This window comes from Lupinus angustifolius, chromosome LG10, assembly GCF_001865875.1.
Source record: "Lupinus angustifolius cultivar Tanjil chromosome LG10, LupAngTanjil_v1.0, whole genome shotgun sequence".
NCBI lineage: Eukaryota > Viridiplantae > Streptophyta > Magnoliopsida > Fabales > Fabaceae > Lupinus > Lupinus angustifolius.
Window position 1 is genome coordinate 14,942,032 of NC_032018.1, and position 13,326 is coordinate 14,955,357.

A 13,326-nucleotide genomic window follows, 5' to 3' on the forward strand; every position below is an offset into this window, starting at 1 on the left:
TCATTAGAGCAAAAGTGTTTACAAAGTGATTATATAATAGATAGGTGTGAGAAGGACCTGACCCTATTTACTAACTTGGTTTGGTTGATAATGATTGAATGCGAACATGATCTGGGATAAACTAGACTTAGTCAATATTTAGGGTCAAGTAAGGGATAAACTAGACCTAGCCCGACCCATCTCATTGTCACTCATTCGTCATGTTTATATATATTTATTGAATTGTGTATAGAGTATTAGAGTAATAACATCTCTTTAACATAAAATATAAGTGATTCTCTCAAAAAATTTCTTGCTTCATAAATACATATATGTAAATTATTAATGAAATATCTACATATATCATCTAATATGTCAGATTATGTATTTATACTAATAAGTAATATTAATAAAACTTTATCCGAAATTGGTATGTGTTATATTTAATCGATTTTAGGATCGAGTTCAAGTTCAAAAACTAGTCCAAACAATATTTGGGGTTGAGTTAGCTATTAGGTCTAAGTTTGGGTTCAAAAATTAACTCGACCAACATTTAGAGTCACATAAAGAATAAGTCTTACCTGAACCAACCTAACTCATTCTCAATCCTAACAGTAGATAGGAAAAATTGGTATGGGAATATTTTTATTCTGACTTTGACGTGGAAAACAATTACTGTATACTACTGCCTTTTTCACTTCCTAAGAAAAAGAATATGTTTTGGAAAATATATTTATCTTATTTTATTATATAAAATATAAACAAACATGTTTTACAGTGTCAACATATACTAAAGAATACATTTTTTTATAATAAAACTTGGACATTGAAATAGTGTATAATGTTCTTTATACTATTTCATAAAATGTGTAATTAAATATATAAGATAAAAAAAGTATGTGATAAATGTAAATGTGTACATTCAACAAGTACCCCTAGCTTTTAATCCTTCTTCAATTCAACTTTTTTTTTTATAAAAAAGGAAATAAGTTGTTTGTCTATTTTTATATAAACCAAACTTTGAGTTGGGTTCCACTATATATTAGGATTACAAATTTAGTATTAGTCTTACTGTTTAAAGAGTGTTTATAGATATACTTACATATTATTTATCATTGTGGCCCTTATATTAAATAAAATTTAAATTCACGGGTCTTGGCATTATATGAACTGAATTAATCATTATCAACTAAGGCTAAACTACTTTCTAACTATCAAATAATACACCTAAGATATAAGTATATATCATATCAAGATTATTTCATCCATGTAGTTTGTAAAATTAGTTTTACAACTTATTTTATAACAAACCAAATTATTTCAATTTCTCAAATACTTTTCTTTTCATCATTCATCTCTATATATAATTAAAAAATGAATGCATAATTAAAAGATAATGAATAACATTTTATATAAAACAATGTTAACCCTTTTATCTTTCTTTCTCTTTATCAAACATTACATTCAGGTAAAGCCAATTGTTAAAGTCTTCCATATTACAAAATCCAAAAAATAAAATAGTATTACATTTTTACAAAATGGTCCTTATTGAAGATAAAGAATAAAAGAGAAAATGGAATATTTGTAATATTCTCAAGGAAAATAAACTGAAGTATAAGAAATATTCTAAAGATACACTAGTCTAGGTTGAGAAGTGTGAAGTTTGTGAGTTTAGAAGGAATGGGAAATGGGACTTCACGTGAGGCTGATTCTCAAAAGTGTGTAGTGACCACTATATCCAACAACCAAGGGTTACCACAGAATCATCATTTTATCCATAACAACACTTTAATATTGCTATAAAAAAAGTAGCTAAAAATGTTATGGAGTGAAAACTTGAGCTAAAGTTAGAGATGAAAAAATAAGTACATTGTTAACAATAATATAATTTTACTTTTAAATTTTATCTAGTGATCCATTGTTTAAGCTTCAAACAGTGATTTTGAACTATTTTTATTGAAAAAATAGTTTAAAATAATACTTAATGGTTTTGGTTATATATATATATATATATGTATGTATGTATATATATATATATATGTATGTATGTATATATATATATATATATCTATGTATGTATGTATATATATATATATGTATGTATGTATCTTTTATATTGATGATAAGGTATTTTGGGTTTGTGTTTGACTAGAATTCAAAGAATGTTTTATGCATTCTCTCTAGTTTTTTTTAAATCTAAAAAATAAGATAAAGGTTGAATTTTAGATATTCTTTTTCAAATATATTTTTTTAGAAAAATGTGAAAATCAGAGGTAATTGTTTTTATAAAAAATAAATTTGTAAGAAATTAAGCAAACAGACCCATAGTAAAATAAATTATTATGTTCTTTTTGTATAATTATCCGTATTTTTTATGCAATAGATAAGAAACATAAGATAAATTATTATGTTTAACATAGATAAACTTAATATTTTTATATTATGTAAAATAAATATATCATAGATAAATATTAACTTGGTGCGGGAGGCTCTACAATGCACACAATCTGTATGTTTAATTTTTCATTTACTTTCATTGTCTTTTATCAAAAATATTTTTCATCTACTTTCGTTGATTTATTGGTCTAAGGTTCTTCTAAATTATGAGATAACCAAAAGGTTAAAGTTTCAATTCTTGTGAACAACACTTGTTCATATGAACTGTCACACACCTTGAAAGAATTTTATTCTTTACCCATAAAGTGAAAAGATATCTTAGTAGTACCAAAAAAATTATTCATGCATGTAAAAACTTTTAAATTATGGAAAACTTAAAACAAATAAATAATATTGCCTAATGTTTTAACTTATCCTATAAACCAAAATTAGTAATTTAAAAATTAAATTAGAGTTAATAGTCAATTTAATTTTTTAAAAATCACAATGCCATCACCTTAGGCTACCAAAAAAAATTGTCAACATACTAGCTTCTCAAAAATTAAAATTATCATCAAGTTAGTCCCTTTATTAATCCTTCAAGGATTAATATGAAATAAATTTAGGGCCGATGATACTATAAATATTCAAAAATGTGCACATGACTTTGTCCTTATTAGAATTGAATGGTCTCTACATATCTTACATTCGAGTCACCAATGTATGATTCTCAATGAGTAAACTTTTATGGGTTATGGTTAGATTAGATGACATGTGTCTTATGTTATAGTCTTTTTGTTGGCAAAAGACAAATTTATTAAGATATACTAAAGACACAAAATATTACAACATTGAGGCAAAAAATGGAAAATATTGAGGTGTGGTTGAGAGAAGGTGTGAAGTCACTACACTTTCACAAGACATTTGTGAGGGTTTGTAATCAAATTAGTATAAAGGATTGTTGATTTGACCTTTTTTCCAATAATCTATAGCCGATACTTCAACTTTGTTGCTTCTACAACCTACTGTGTGGATGTTGGAATTGAATTGAGTTGATGATGGTATCATTCCTAGATAATTAGATAAACCATATTATTGCTAACCAAATCAGGCTCCAAAACTTCTGAAATGTCTATTGATTAGCATATCCATATGGATGATGAAATTGTTTGTAGGTTCTCAATGTAGTGCAGTACAAAAATTAGTCAATTGTATATCAATTGTCAAACTAAATATGTAAAGTCGCAAGAAGATAAGAGGTATTAAGAAGATTATGGTTGACAATTGGAAAGTCTACATAAGAGGTTCCCATAGTTGCCAGTCTGTTCTTAAAGAGTTTCCATGTGAATGCAATAACCTCTAATGGTGCCTTTGAGCTCCAAAGGAGGTTGGTGTTGTTGTTAGTGTGTTCTCATCATTGCATTTGTTTGTAGGATGATTTGACTAAATAGATGTTTGTTTTGTCATGGACCCATACCTACAAGTCTTGTATATGTCTCTGGATTGAATGATTTTGAATGTCATGTATAAGAGTATCAATTAGCTCAAATTATCAAGTCAAGGTTTGTCTTTGCCAAGTTAAATCCATTTCTCATTTCTCCTTCGACCATCTCCCAAGGTCATTGATGAGTGCATTCCTACAAGGGGACAGATTAAATAATCTATTGTACCACGTTACTAGGTTTCTAGACCCTAACCAATTATCTTTTCAAAATGGGTATTTTTTACATCTCCAACTTTTCTAACAACATTGTTCCAAAGTGAAGACACATTGTCCATCCCCTAGCAACTAGGTTGAATATGTCTCGGATCCAAAGAGAACATTTATATGGGGAAATCAAGGCCCCTTCCTCTAGATGGTTGATTATAGAATGCACATATTAAACCTTAATACTATACACGAAGACTATTATTCTCAATTTACATTTTCCATTTCCATTTACCAAGAGTTGGGTTAAAAAGGTGTACATTTTAAATCCCTAACCCATCGGTAGATTGTTCTTTGCACGCAATTTTTCTAACATGTTATAGAAGCTTAGTAGTAGAGATTTATTGGAATCTAAGACTATTATTAGGGTTATGAGTTTGAGTAAGCTTGATGAGTGGCACAATTAATGTATTAATGGGTTTAGTGGAACCACATGTTAGAAATTGTATATTGTATTAAAAATATAAATTATTACTTATTAGTAAGGATAAAAGAGAGCAACAATAAATTATTTCAACTAACTAGTAATCTCCTTTATAAATAGTATTTCAATATGACATGAAATTGGTTCCAATCATTTGCTAGTATTGTAGCATGAAATGCCCTTTTGTGAGTGTTTGGTTGTATTACCAACATCTTAGCTTACAAAGTACATAAGTAGAGTTGTCAGTATTGAACTCTCTAGTATCGGAGATGATATCCATCCATCATTTATCATGTAAAGGCTTGAAAAATAATGTTGTATTTTTACTCGATATTAGTGAAGGAACATATTAATATTGTCCGGGGCGAATGTAGCTAGCTAGCTAGCTCTGAGAAAGGTTAGTGAGAACTAGAATGATAAAATCCTTATGACAAACACCAATAATATAAATGATTCAGGGTCCTAATATTCAGCTATATTCCTCATATGACTGAAAATATCATCAAGCTTGCTTGTAATGGAAGTCATCTATGGTGGAATATACTAAACCATCATCTCCAAGAGTCCTCAGCGACAACCTGGCATCAGAAACAGCTTTAAGTTACATCATAAGCAAATGCAAAACATTTCTCAAACATGACAAATAAATATGAAAAGAGAGATAACATGATCTTGTCCAATGGAAGCTTAAGTTCTCGAGATAATTCATCGACGTGTATTCCCCGTTCATCTGACCTGCAATTTTACACCCGGTTTAAAATCTTTCAGCATCATATAATTTATGTAGACACTATTGTGCAAAGAGAATTTCAATGATATTAAATTTATTGAAAGTTTGAAACTAATCGTGTCCGGGAAGAATAGACGCAGTCTTACTCTCGCAAGCAAAGAGACTATTTTCAGGATTTGAACTCATAACTTCCATGTCACAAGGCAAGCAACCTTACCATTGCGCCAAGACTCCTCCCCCTCCATTAAATGAAAGGAACAAATAGAAATATAAAATTTTGAAATGTATAACTCACATGTCTGAGTGCTGCTGCATATATTCTATAACCAGTTTATCACAATCTTTGAGTCCATCCACACTATATTGTGCATATGCCTGAGATGATGAAAATTATATCATCAATCCCATCAAACTAAACTACTATAGCAACTAGCATATTAGATCACATACTGGAATTGATGATGGTGCCTGAGATACATTTGATGCATTTCTGACAGGGGTGTTAAAAGATGAGTCAGGATGTGCTTGAGTGATTCCTTCAACCTATAATCCCAAAAAAAACAGTGCAAGAAAAGGCATTATGTTAAATTGTCACACAGGCTAACTTTAGTAAAGCACAATATGAGTACTACATTTAACAGTTTGATCAACACTTTAAATAATCCTAAAAGTAGATTATACACAATTCTCAAATTTATAATTTTTACAAATTTCTGAAAAAACTGTCCAACAGAAAATAGTCCGAGGAAACAAATGTTATGCGACCTTTAATTTGGTGCGGAGGTGGTTATGAATGCAGTCGATGAAGTGAAAAGAGATCTCATCAAAATTCGTCACAGGCCTGTGAAACACACAAAAACAAATATGAAACAAGCAAAAGATAAAGGTAGCCAATTTGCCAAGTAATTACATTACATTTACCCAAAGTAACTAAAACTAAATTGATTGCAAACTAGTAGATCACTTTTTCCACAACTAGATTTCATTAACGCTCTGTGGTTCATATCTAAATCTTCCAATCAGATAAACCACTGATCTTAAAGCCAAAGGGTCATTACCATTGAGGAAAACTTTGAAAGTCCAAATGCTATGATCACAAAGGTAGCAAAAATACTCATCACCAAGGAAGTTTCTTTTTTAAATTCATTCTCAACATAATCCTAGAAATAAAATGGAACAATATCAAAAAATCATGTGTCTATTGATTCCATATTGGGATTTAATAATAATGTGTAAATAGTTGCTCCTACCTAGTGAGACTAAGACTTGTTGTTGTTATTGTTGTTATTGTTGTTGTGTTAATAGTATAAATATTAAATCACTAAACTTCAAAGTACAGCCAACTTGCAACTTAAACTAATGTTTTTGAGGAAGCATTCAATCTGACATAGGGCAAGCACCAACTTGCAGACATATTCGTCACCCTAATGCATCCCAAGCTCCATGGTGCCAAACCTCTAAACATCTAAAGCAAGACCTAGTTCTTCGAACCACTAAAGGTGATGACTAATCAGTGTTATTCATTTATTCAATGGTTCTAAGCCTCAGGTCGAACTGCTTTAGGATCCCTCTTGTCAAACCATCTGGGGTTGTCAGTTGATGGGCAAGTTTCAAGGTTCTGGAACTGCTAAACTCTGACTCCCGATTCCCCTTTTTTTTTATTTTCTCATAAAGCCTTTAATTAGACTCGGTGAAGGCCTGCCATTATATAACCTGAACTTTTTAAAATTAATGCCTCTTACAGAAATTCCCAGAGGGGTTTTTCAAGCAAGAAACCAATCTACTAAACTAAAAGTAAATAAAAAACCATGGCACAATCTATAAGAGATAGGGCTTAGCACACATGCCTGACAGAAAAGGCAACAAGTTGCCTTACACCTTGGAAACTCTTCAAATGCCCATAAACACGAACATAGATACCATCCCTGTAATTGAACAAGTTGAGAAGGTAAGAAACATAATTAATACTGACTCGTATATTGGCTACCATTAGCAAACAGTTAAGAACTTACTGTATTTCTTCCATTTCCTTTGAGTCAAATGTCTCATTGACCCTAATTACACAATCAAAAAGAAATTCAGACTACATTTTAATTCCATTAAATAATAACAAGAATGATGTTGATACAAGGAAATATGATATATATATATATATATATATATTAGTATTTTATTTAAAATAACATTAAGATGCATGAAGTACCATCTTCGGCATTTGATTCGCCCTGTTCCATCATCTAAAACAAAATTAACATCGGTGTTTCTCTCAACTTTATCGAACACCATTCCAACCAAGGTTACCTGAATAAAACACATAAATAAATGTTAAATTGGAAAAACTATAACCTAACAAATTATTCTGAAATTTCAAACCTAGATGGCATGAAAGTACTATTAATAAGATAAAAGCTAACAGTCAATTTTGTTTAAGCTTAAAAGCAAAAAATGGCAACTGAGTGCACAAGGTTCCCACCAAATCGGATATGAGGAGGGTAGATGTACGCAGCCTTACATTCGCAAGTGAGTAGGATGTTTTCAGGATTTGAAACGATAACCTCCGTGTCACAAGGCAAGCAACTTACTAGTACGCCGAGACTCACCCTCTTTTATGCTTGAAAGATGAAAACATAATTTGTCATAAGTTAAATTTCACATTTTCTCAACTTCTGCTTTAAATAAAAGCCCAACCGATCAAGGGGGATGTTAGGAAAATCTTATATAGAGCTTATTTGAAATTGTAAATATGACTTACAGAAATAAACTCATGAAAACAGTATGAACTTAATATAAACTCTATTAAGGTTATTCCAATAAACTTACTAGATAAGCTTACAAAAACCAATTATTGAGTGATCAAAAAGGTCAAGTATTCGATTACTGGGAACAACATTTGTTATGAGGAGCAGTCACTCATTCCGAAGGGGATTAGTTCCTTAAACATAGGATAAGAATACCCTTGGTAGTGCCCAAAAAACATATATATATTTAAAGGAATTAGACACATAACAAGAGTAGAATAAGTTAAAGAGAATAAAGATGAAGTAATACATTATTGAGATCTACACCGTTGATAACAAAACTTGATTTTTCATCACCAGAATGAGAAGCTTCACTTATCTGCTTCACCGTCACTGGAACCAAACCATGACTTTCACGGCTCTACATAACCATCAATGAAACAAAAACAAGTTAGTTCAGATTTCAAAGTTAAATAAAGTAACTACTTCCTCATAATGAAAAAATAATCAAAATCTGATTATTATTTTTATTTTTTCAACAAAGAAAAAGAAAACGAGGAAGAAAAAGGAAATAAGGGTTACTCTGGAGTGAGCGGGAGATGAATCGTTGAGCTCAGTAGATTGAGAGGATACGAATCCGCCGCCAGAGAAAGCGGTGGTGGCGTCGAATTGGGAGCCGGAAAACATCGCCGTCGTCGTCGGAACCCTAGAGAGAGAAAGAAGAGAGATAGTGAGAATAGGTGGTGGATCGTTTTATATTGGTTCCCGCCAATAATACTTTGCCTTTTCCCACCGTTTAGGGTTTAAACTTTCAATTTATTCTTATACATTGTCAACTGACACTCTTTGATCAACAGACGTTAGTTCAAGTGTACGATTCCCTTTAAGCAAAGTCTTAGGTTCGAATTTTGTGGATGGAAAAAATGTCCGCTAGGAGAGTTAGCTCCACGTACCTGTGGATGTTCCCGGCTTAGATAGGATTGCCTCTAGTGCGAGAATACCTGTGGGAAACCAAAAAATGGACACTCTTTGCCGATCACCACATTTTTTTTTTTTGATATAGAATGTAAGAAAAATAATTTAAATATAAAAATGCAATATATAAACTCAATAGAAAGTGAAGGTTTAAGAAGATAGTTTCTAATAGTTGATATGATATACATAAAACTTATGTGAATTTTTCACTAAAATAATAATATAAAAGGATAAGTTTGAAATATAAAAATAATGTGATGGTGGTGGTTCTTACTTATTTTACTTTTATTAATAGTATAGATATATGAGTAATGTTATATCGTATTTTTTACCAATCTTCTATTCACAAAAAAATGTAATATATTGCTTGTAAATTATAATTATTAATAAATAAAGTATCATTTATAACATATGTCACTTCCTTATGGTTAGAATAATCTAATCCTTCTCAAAAAATATATTCTCTAACTATAGTCTCTTGGATTAGATATAGTCCCTCTTTCTCTAACTATAAATTATAAATGTAAAATTCCATGAATTAAAGTAAAAAAGATTGAACAATTGTGGAAATATACATTTTAACATAACTCACAAGACTTCTTAACTTAACTCATAAATAAAGTACTAAGGAAAATCAATTATTACAAGTCTCAGAGATTATACATTTGAGTCGCACTAGGAGATAAAATATGGAAAAAAGTATTTAAAGTTAAAGGGTAAACACGTTCAATAAATTCATAACTCAAGAAGTGTCACATGTCAAGATTGAAGTATTATATAACCGATACTATTACGAAAAAGATTTCATTCATATAATGATAATATTCATGGTTTAAGCTTTTTTATAAGTGAAATGTTGAATGTTTTTCATGTCACTTGACTTGATATGTATCACTACCTTCCCTTTTACTCTTTTATTTCACTTATTTTTCTTTCTTTTATATGCTTTGCTTTTTGTTACTATCTTTGTTAAGGTATGTATATATGATATAACAAGTGTCATACACATGATAGTTTGATTGAATAATTAAGCACAAATCACTTCATAAACTTATTCTCAAATAAACTTTATAATTGGATTATTAGTTGCATCTACTAATCATATTTATCATATATATGATTGCCTACTGTTAAAATGCATTCACACATGAATTTGATAATATAATAAATCTAATCTGTTTATTATTCAGAACAGACATTACTTAAATGAAGCATTACGTAAGCAAGTGTACCTTTTTTTGTGAAAATCAAAGAATAGAACCAATAATAACATTCACAATGTTCAACATTTATAATATATATATTTAAAGAGTTACTTAAGTGAAAACAATTATCATAAAAATAATAAATTTGTGTCTTACGACCAATCATGGATGATTAAGATTAAATGATAGTCATGTGCTTGTAGTTTTTAATCTTAACCATTCAATCAAGATCCAATGGTATATATTAAGTGTTCTCATTTATCACAATAGCGCATTATTCTCACATGAGTGAGTAACTCCGTAGTGTTCAAATATTGCTCCATCCTTTGCTGTCACATCTTCAGTTCTCCATATCCTTAACCTTTTCTCTTCCAGTTTTATTAAGGATAAGACAGACTCAAAAAGTAACACCAATACTTGAACAACAACCTTCCTCAAATTCACAATTGTGTTACATATCTTACATTAAAGAAACACCAAAAGAACATATTAACCTACTTCAGTTGAGGACTTGACAATTTTGTTTTGTATAAACCTGTACCATGATGTTGAGTACTGCTTGGCCCACACATAACATCTACAGATTCATTCTAGTGAAGCTACAATGTGCTTATAACATTGAGAAATAATGAAGATAAAGAATACGAATTTTACGGATACGAAATTGAGTTTTAAACTACCATTTCTCCCTCTGGAGAATTCTATTCTTGTAAAGAAGTGTGATTCATATAGAGAACTAACTCAAAAATACAAAATGGTAAACTCTAAAAATGAATCTGGTAAGAAGATAATCACCAAAAGTCCTCACATGAACAAAGTCCATCTTTGAAATGATGAAAGAAATTTGGGTCCTTGAGAATGATTTCTCTTCTCGTCCTCTTGGATACAAATTTTGCAAAATCATGGCAGCCATGACACACCGTAGAATTTTTTGTAAGACGGATAGGTCCAGCCTGTGAGCTGATGAGCCCAAATGAAAGTGCCAAGAGTTCACTGTGCCCAATCTGAATGCACTCTCTCTCTTCATCTACATCGTGGAGACTGAAATCGCATTTTGGTTCAAATCCTTCGTCTCTCATTTCCGTCATGAAACCCTGTAATTGTGAATATATTTTCCACGATCTTGGATGAGTTACATCCCCAGTTCCGAAAACGTGAACTTTATTCCTCAACAATGTCCAAGTTAAAGCCTTTTTGGGTTTCAAAACCATGTCTTTAATTGTCTCCCTTAACTTCTCTACCATGTGCCATTTTGCACCGCCTGCATACCAATTCAGAAGTAGCACGTAGTTCTCAGCATTTAGAGGTTCCAACTCACAAAGCTGATCAATGACTTGCTTGCCTAAAGTATATTGACCGTGAATCCTACACCCTTCTAGCATTTTTCTCACTACCTCGGGATGCTTTCCAATCTTGCGTTCAAAGATAAAGATCCTCGCCTCATGAAATAGTCCACACCGTGCTAGCAGAGCCACTTTTAGAGCACAGTGAGCCACCGTGGGCGCCCTAATGCAGTTGAAGTAAACCTTTCCTTCCTCAACCATGCGTGCAGTGCTGCAAGCATGAAGTAAAGCAGCATAGGTTGTGTCATCAACCTGTACCTTTAATTTCTTGTCCGCCTGTTTAAACAAACCAACTGCGAGTTTTCCTTGTCCATGTAAACTATATCCCAATATCATCACGGTCAACGAAATAGTATCTTTTTCATTAATTTCAGCAAAAACATTTGAAGCAGAAGTGATAGCTCCTGATTTCGCATACATGTCCATAAGTGCATTCTTGACTTTCTGGTTAAAGTTAATCCTGTTTCTAAGTATGTAGCCATGAATTTCCCTACCATGATTATGTGAAGCAATTCTTCCACATGCAGGAAGAATGGTAGAGATTGACAGCGAGTCTGGTTTCAATCCGTCCAAGTTCATCTGCCGGAACAATTTGAAAGCCTCATTGAATCCTCCTAAGTTTTTCACATAAGCGCGGATCATCGATGTCCATGATATGACATCCTTGCAGGGCATCTGATCAAACACCAATCTGGCATCATCTACACTATCGCAATCAATATACATTTTCAACAATGAGTTACTCACTAAGACTTCAAACTCCAACCTACATTTCCTGGCAATCTCATGCACCTTCCTCCCATGCTGCAAGGATTTCATTAGCCCACAAGCGCTGCACGCAGTTGCCAACGCCACAGGATCAACATTACACTTTTCCTTCTCCACCATCTTCAAAAACAAATCCATTGCCAAATCCGGCTTTCCTACAACAATATACAACCTTGCAAGAAGGGTCCAAGAAAACAAATTCGGACTCGACTTGTGGAACACTACTTGAGCCATATCAAGACTACCCAAATGGCCATACATCTCAATCAACGCAGTAACAACATATTGATCAGACGAGAAGCCGAGTTTGACAGCATGACCATGAACCTGTTTTCCAATGCACAAATTACCCATGAGACGAGAAGCACGAACAACGCGGGGAAGAGTATGCTTATCAAGTGGAACACCACGTTGAAGCATTTGGATGTAGGTAGAGAGAACATGAGTGAAGTCATTATTTGTGAGATGGGTTTGAATGAGGGTGTTCCAAGCAAAGGTGTCCCAAAGAGGAATTTCATCGAACAGGTGGTGGGTGTGGGTGAGTGAGGTCGATGCATTATCTATTCTGCTTGCATTATGATATTGGTGATGACCCAGTTGCATAAAGATAGTGTTTGTGCTAGTTTTTTGTAATGGGAAGAAACGAACAAGAGTTGGGGATTGAAGAATATCCATCTTCATGTGTTGTTTGGGATTAACTCAACACAACAGTGGTAATTAGAGACATTGAAAAAGACAACATCTTCAACACCAACTCATTAATAATGGATTGATATTTGATAATTTAACACAAAGCAATGGTGTTGTGCATAGGGATGGGAAAAAACCAGACCATAGATACCGGCAGCTTACGGGCAAAAGCGAGTTTTATGACACCTGCCACGGCAAATTTATATATATGATTTTTAGTTAAACTTTTAGATATATTTATTATTATTTTAAGATTATATATTATATACTTTATTATTATCTCATAATAAATTATGATGAATTTGTCATATAAATATTATATTATTTATGTAACAATTATTTTTATATATTGATTATTACAAATTATATAAATATATAATTAAAATTAAA

At 31.8% G+C, this 13,326-nt stretch overlaps 2 protein-coding genes across 2 annotated transcripts; both read right to left on the reverse strand.

Moving 5' to 3' along the window:
• Positions 4,794–8,737, reverse strand: LOC109357776 (replication protein A 32 kDa subunit A-like). The gene is made up of 10 exons (XM_019601819.1): positions 8,538–8,737; positions 8,266–8,376; positions 7,421–7,518; positions 7,230–7,271; positions 7,065–7,142; positions 5,983–6,058; positions 5,668–5,760; positions 5,513–5,592; positions 5,154–5,222; positions 4,794–5,065 (listed from the first exon to the last, which is right to left on the reverse strand). Exons 1-10 carry the CDS (start codon positions 8,640–8,642, stop codon positions 4,990–4,992), a joined length of 828 nt encoding a protein of 275 aa, XP_019457364.1. The 5' UTR covers positions 8,643–8,737; the 3' UTR covers positions 4,794–4,989.
• LOC109357688 (pentatricopeptide repeat-containing protein DOT4, chloroplastic-like) lies at positions 10,817–13,072 on the reverse strand. The gene has a single exon (XM_019601696.1). It carries the CDS (start codon positions 12,925–12,927, stop codon positions 10,927–10,929), a length of 2,001 nt encoding a protein of 666 aa, XP_019457241.1. The 5' UTR covers positions 12,928–13,072; the 3' UTR covers positions 10,817–10,926.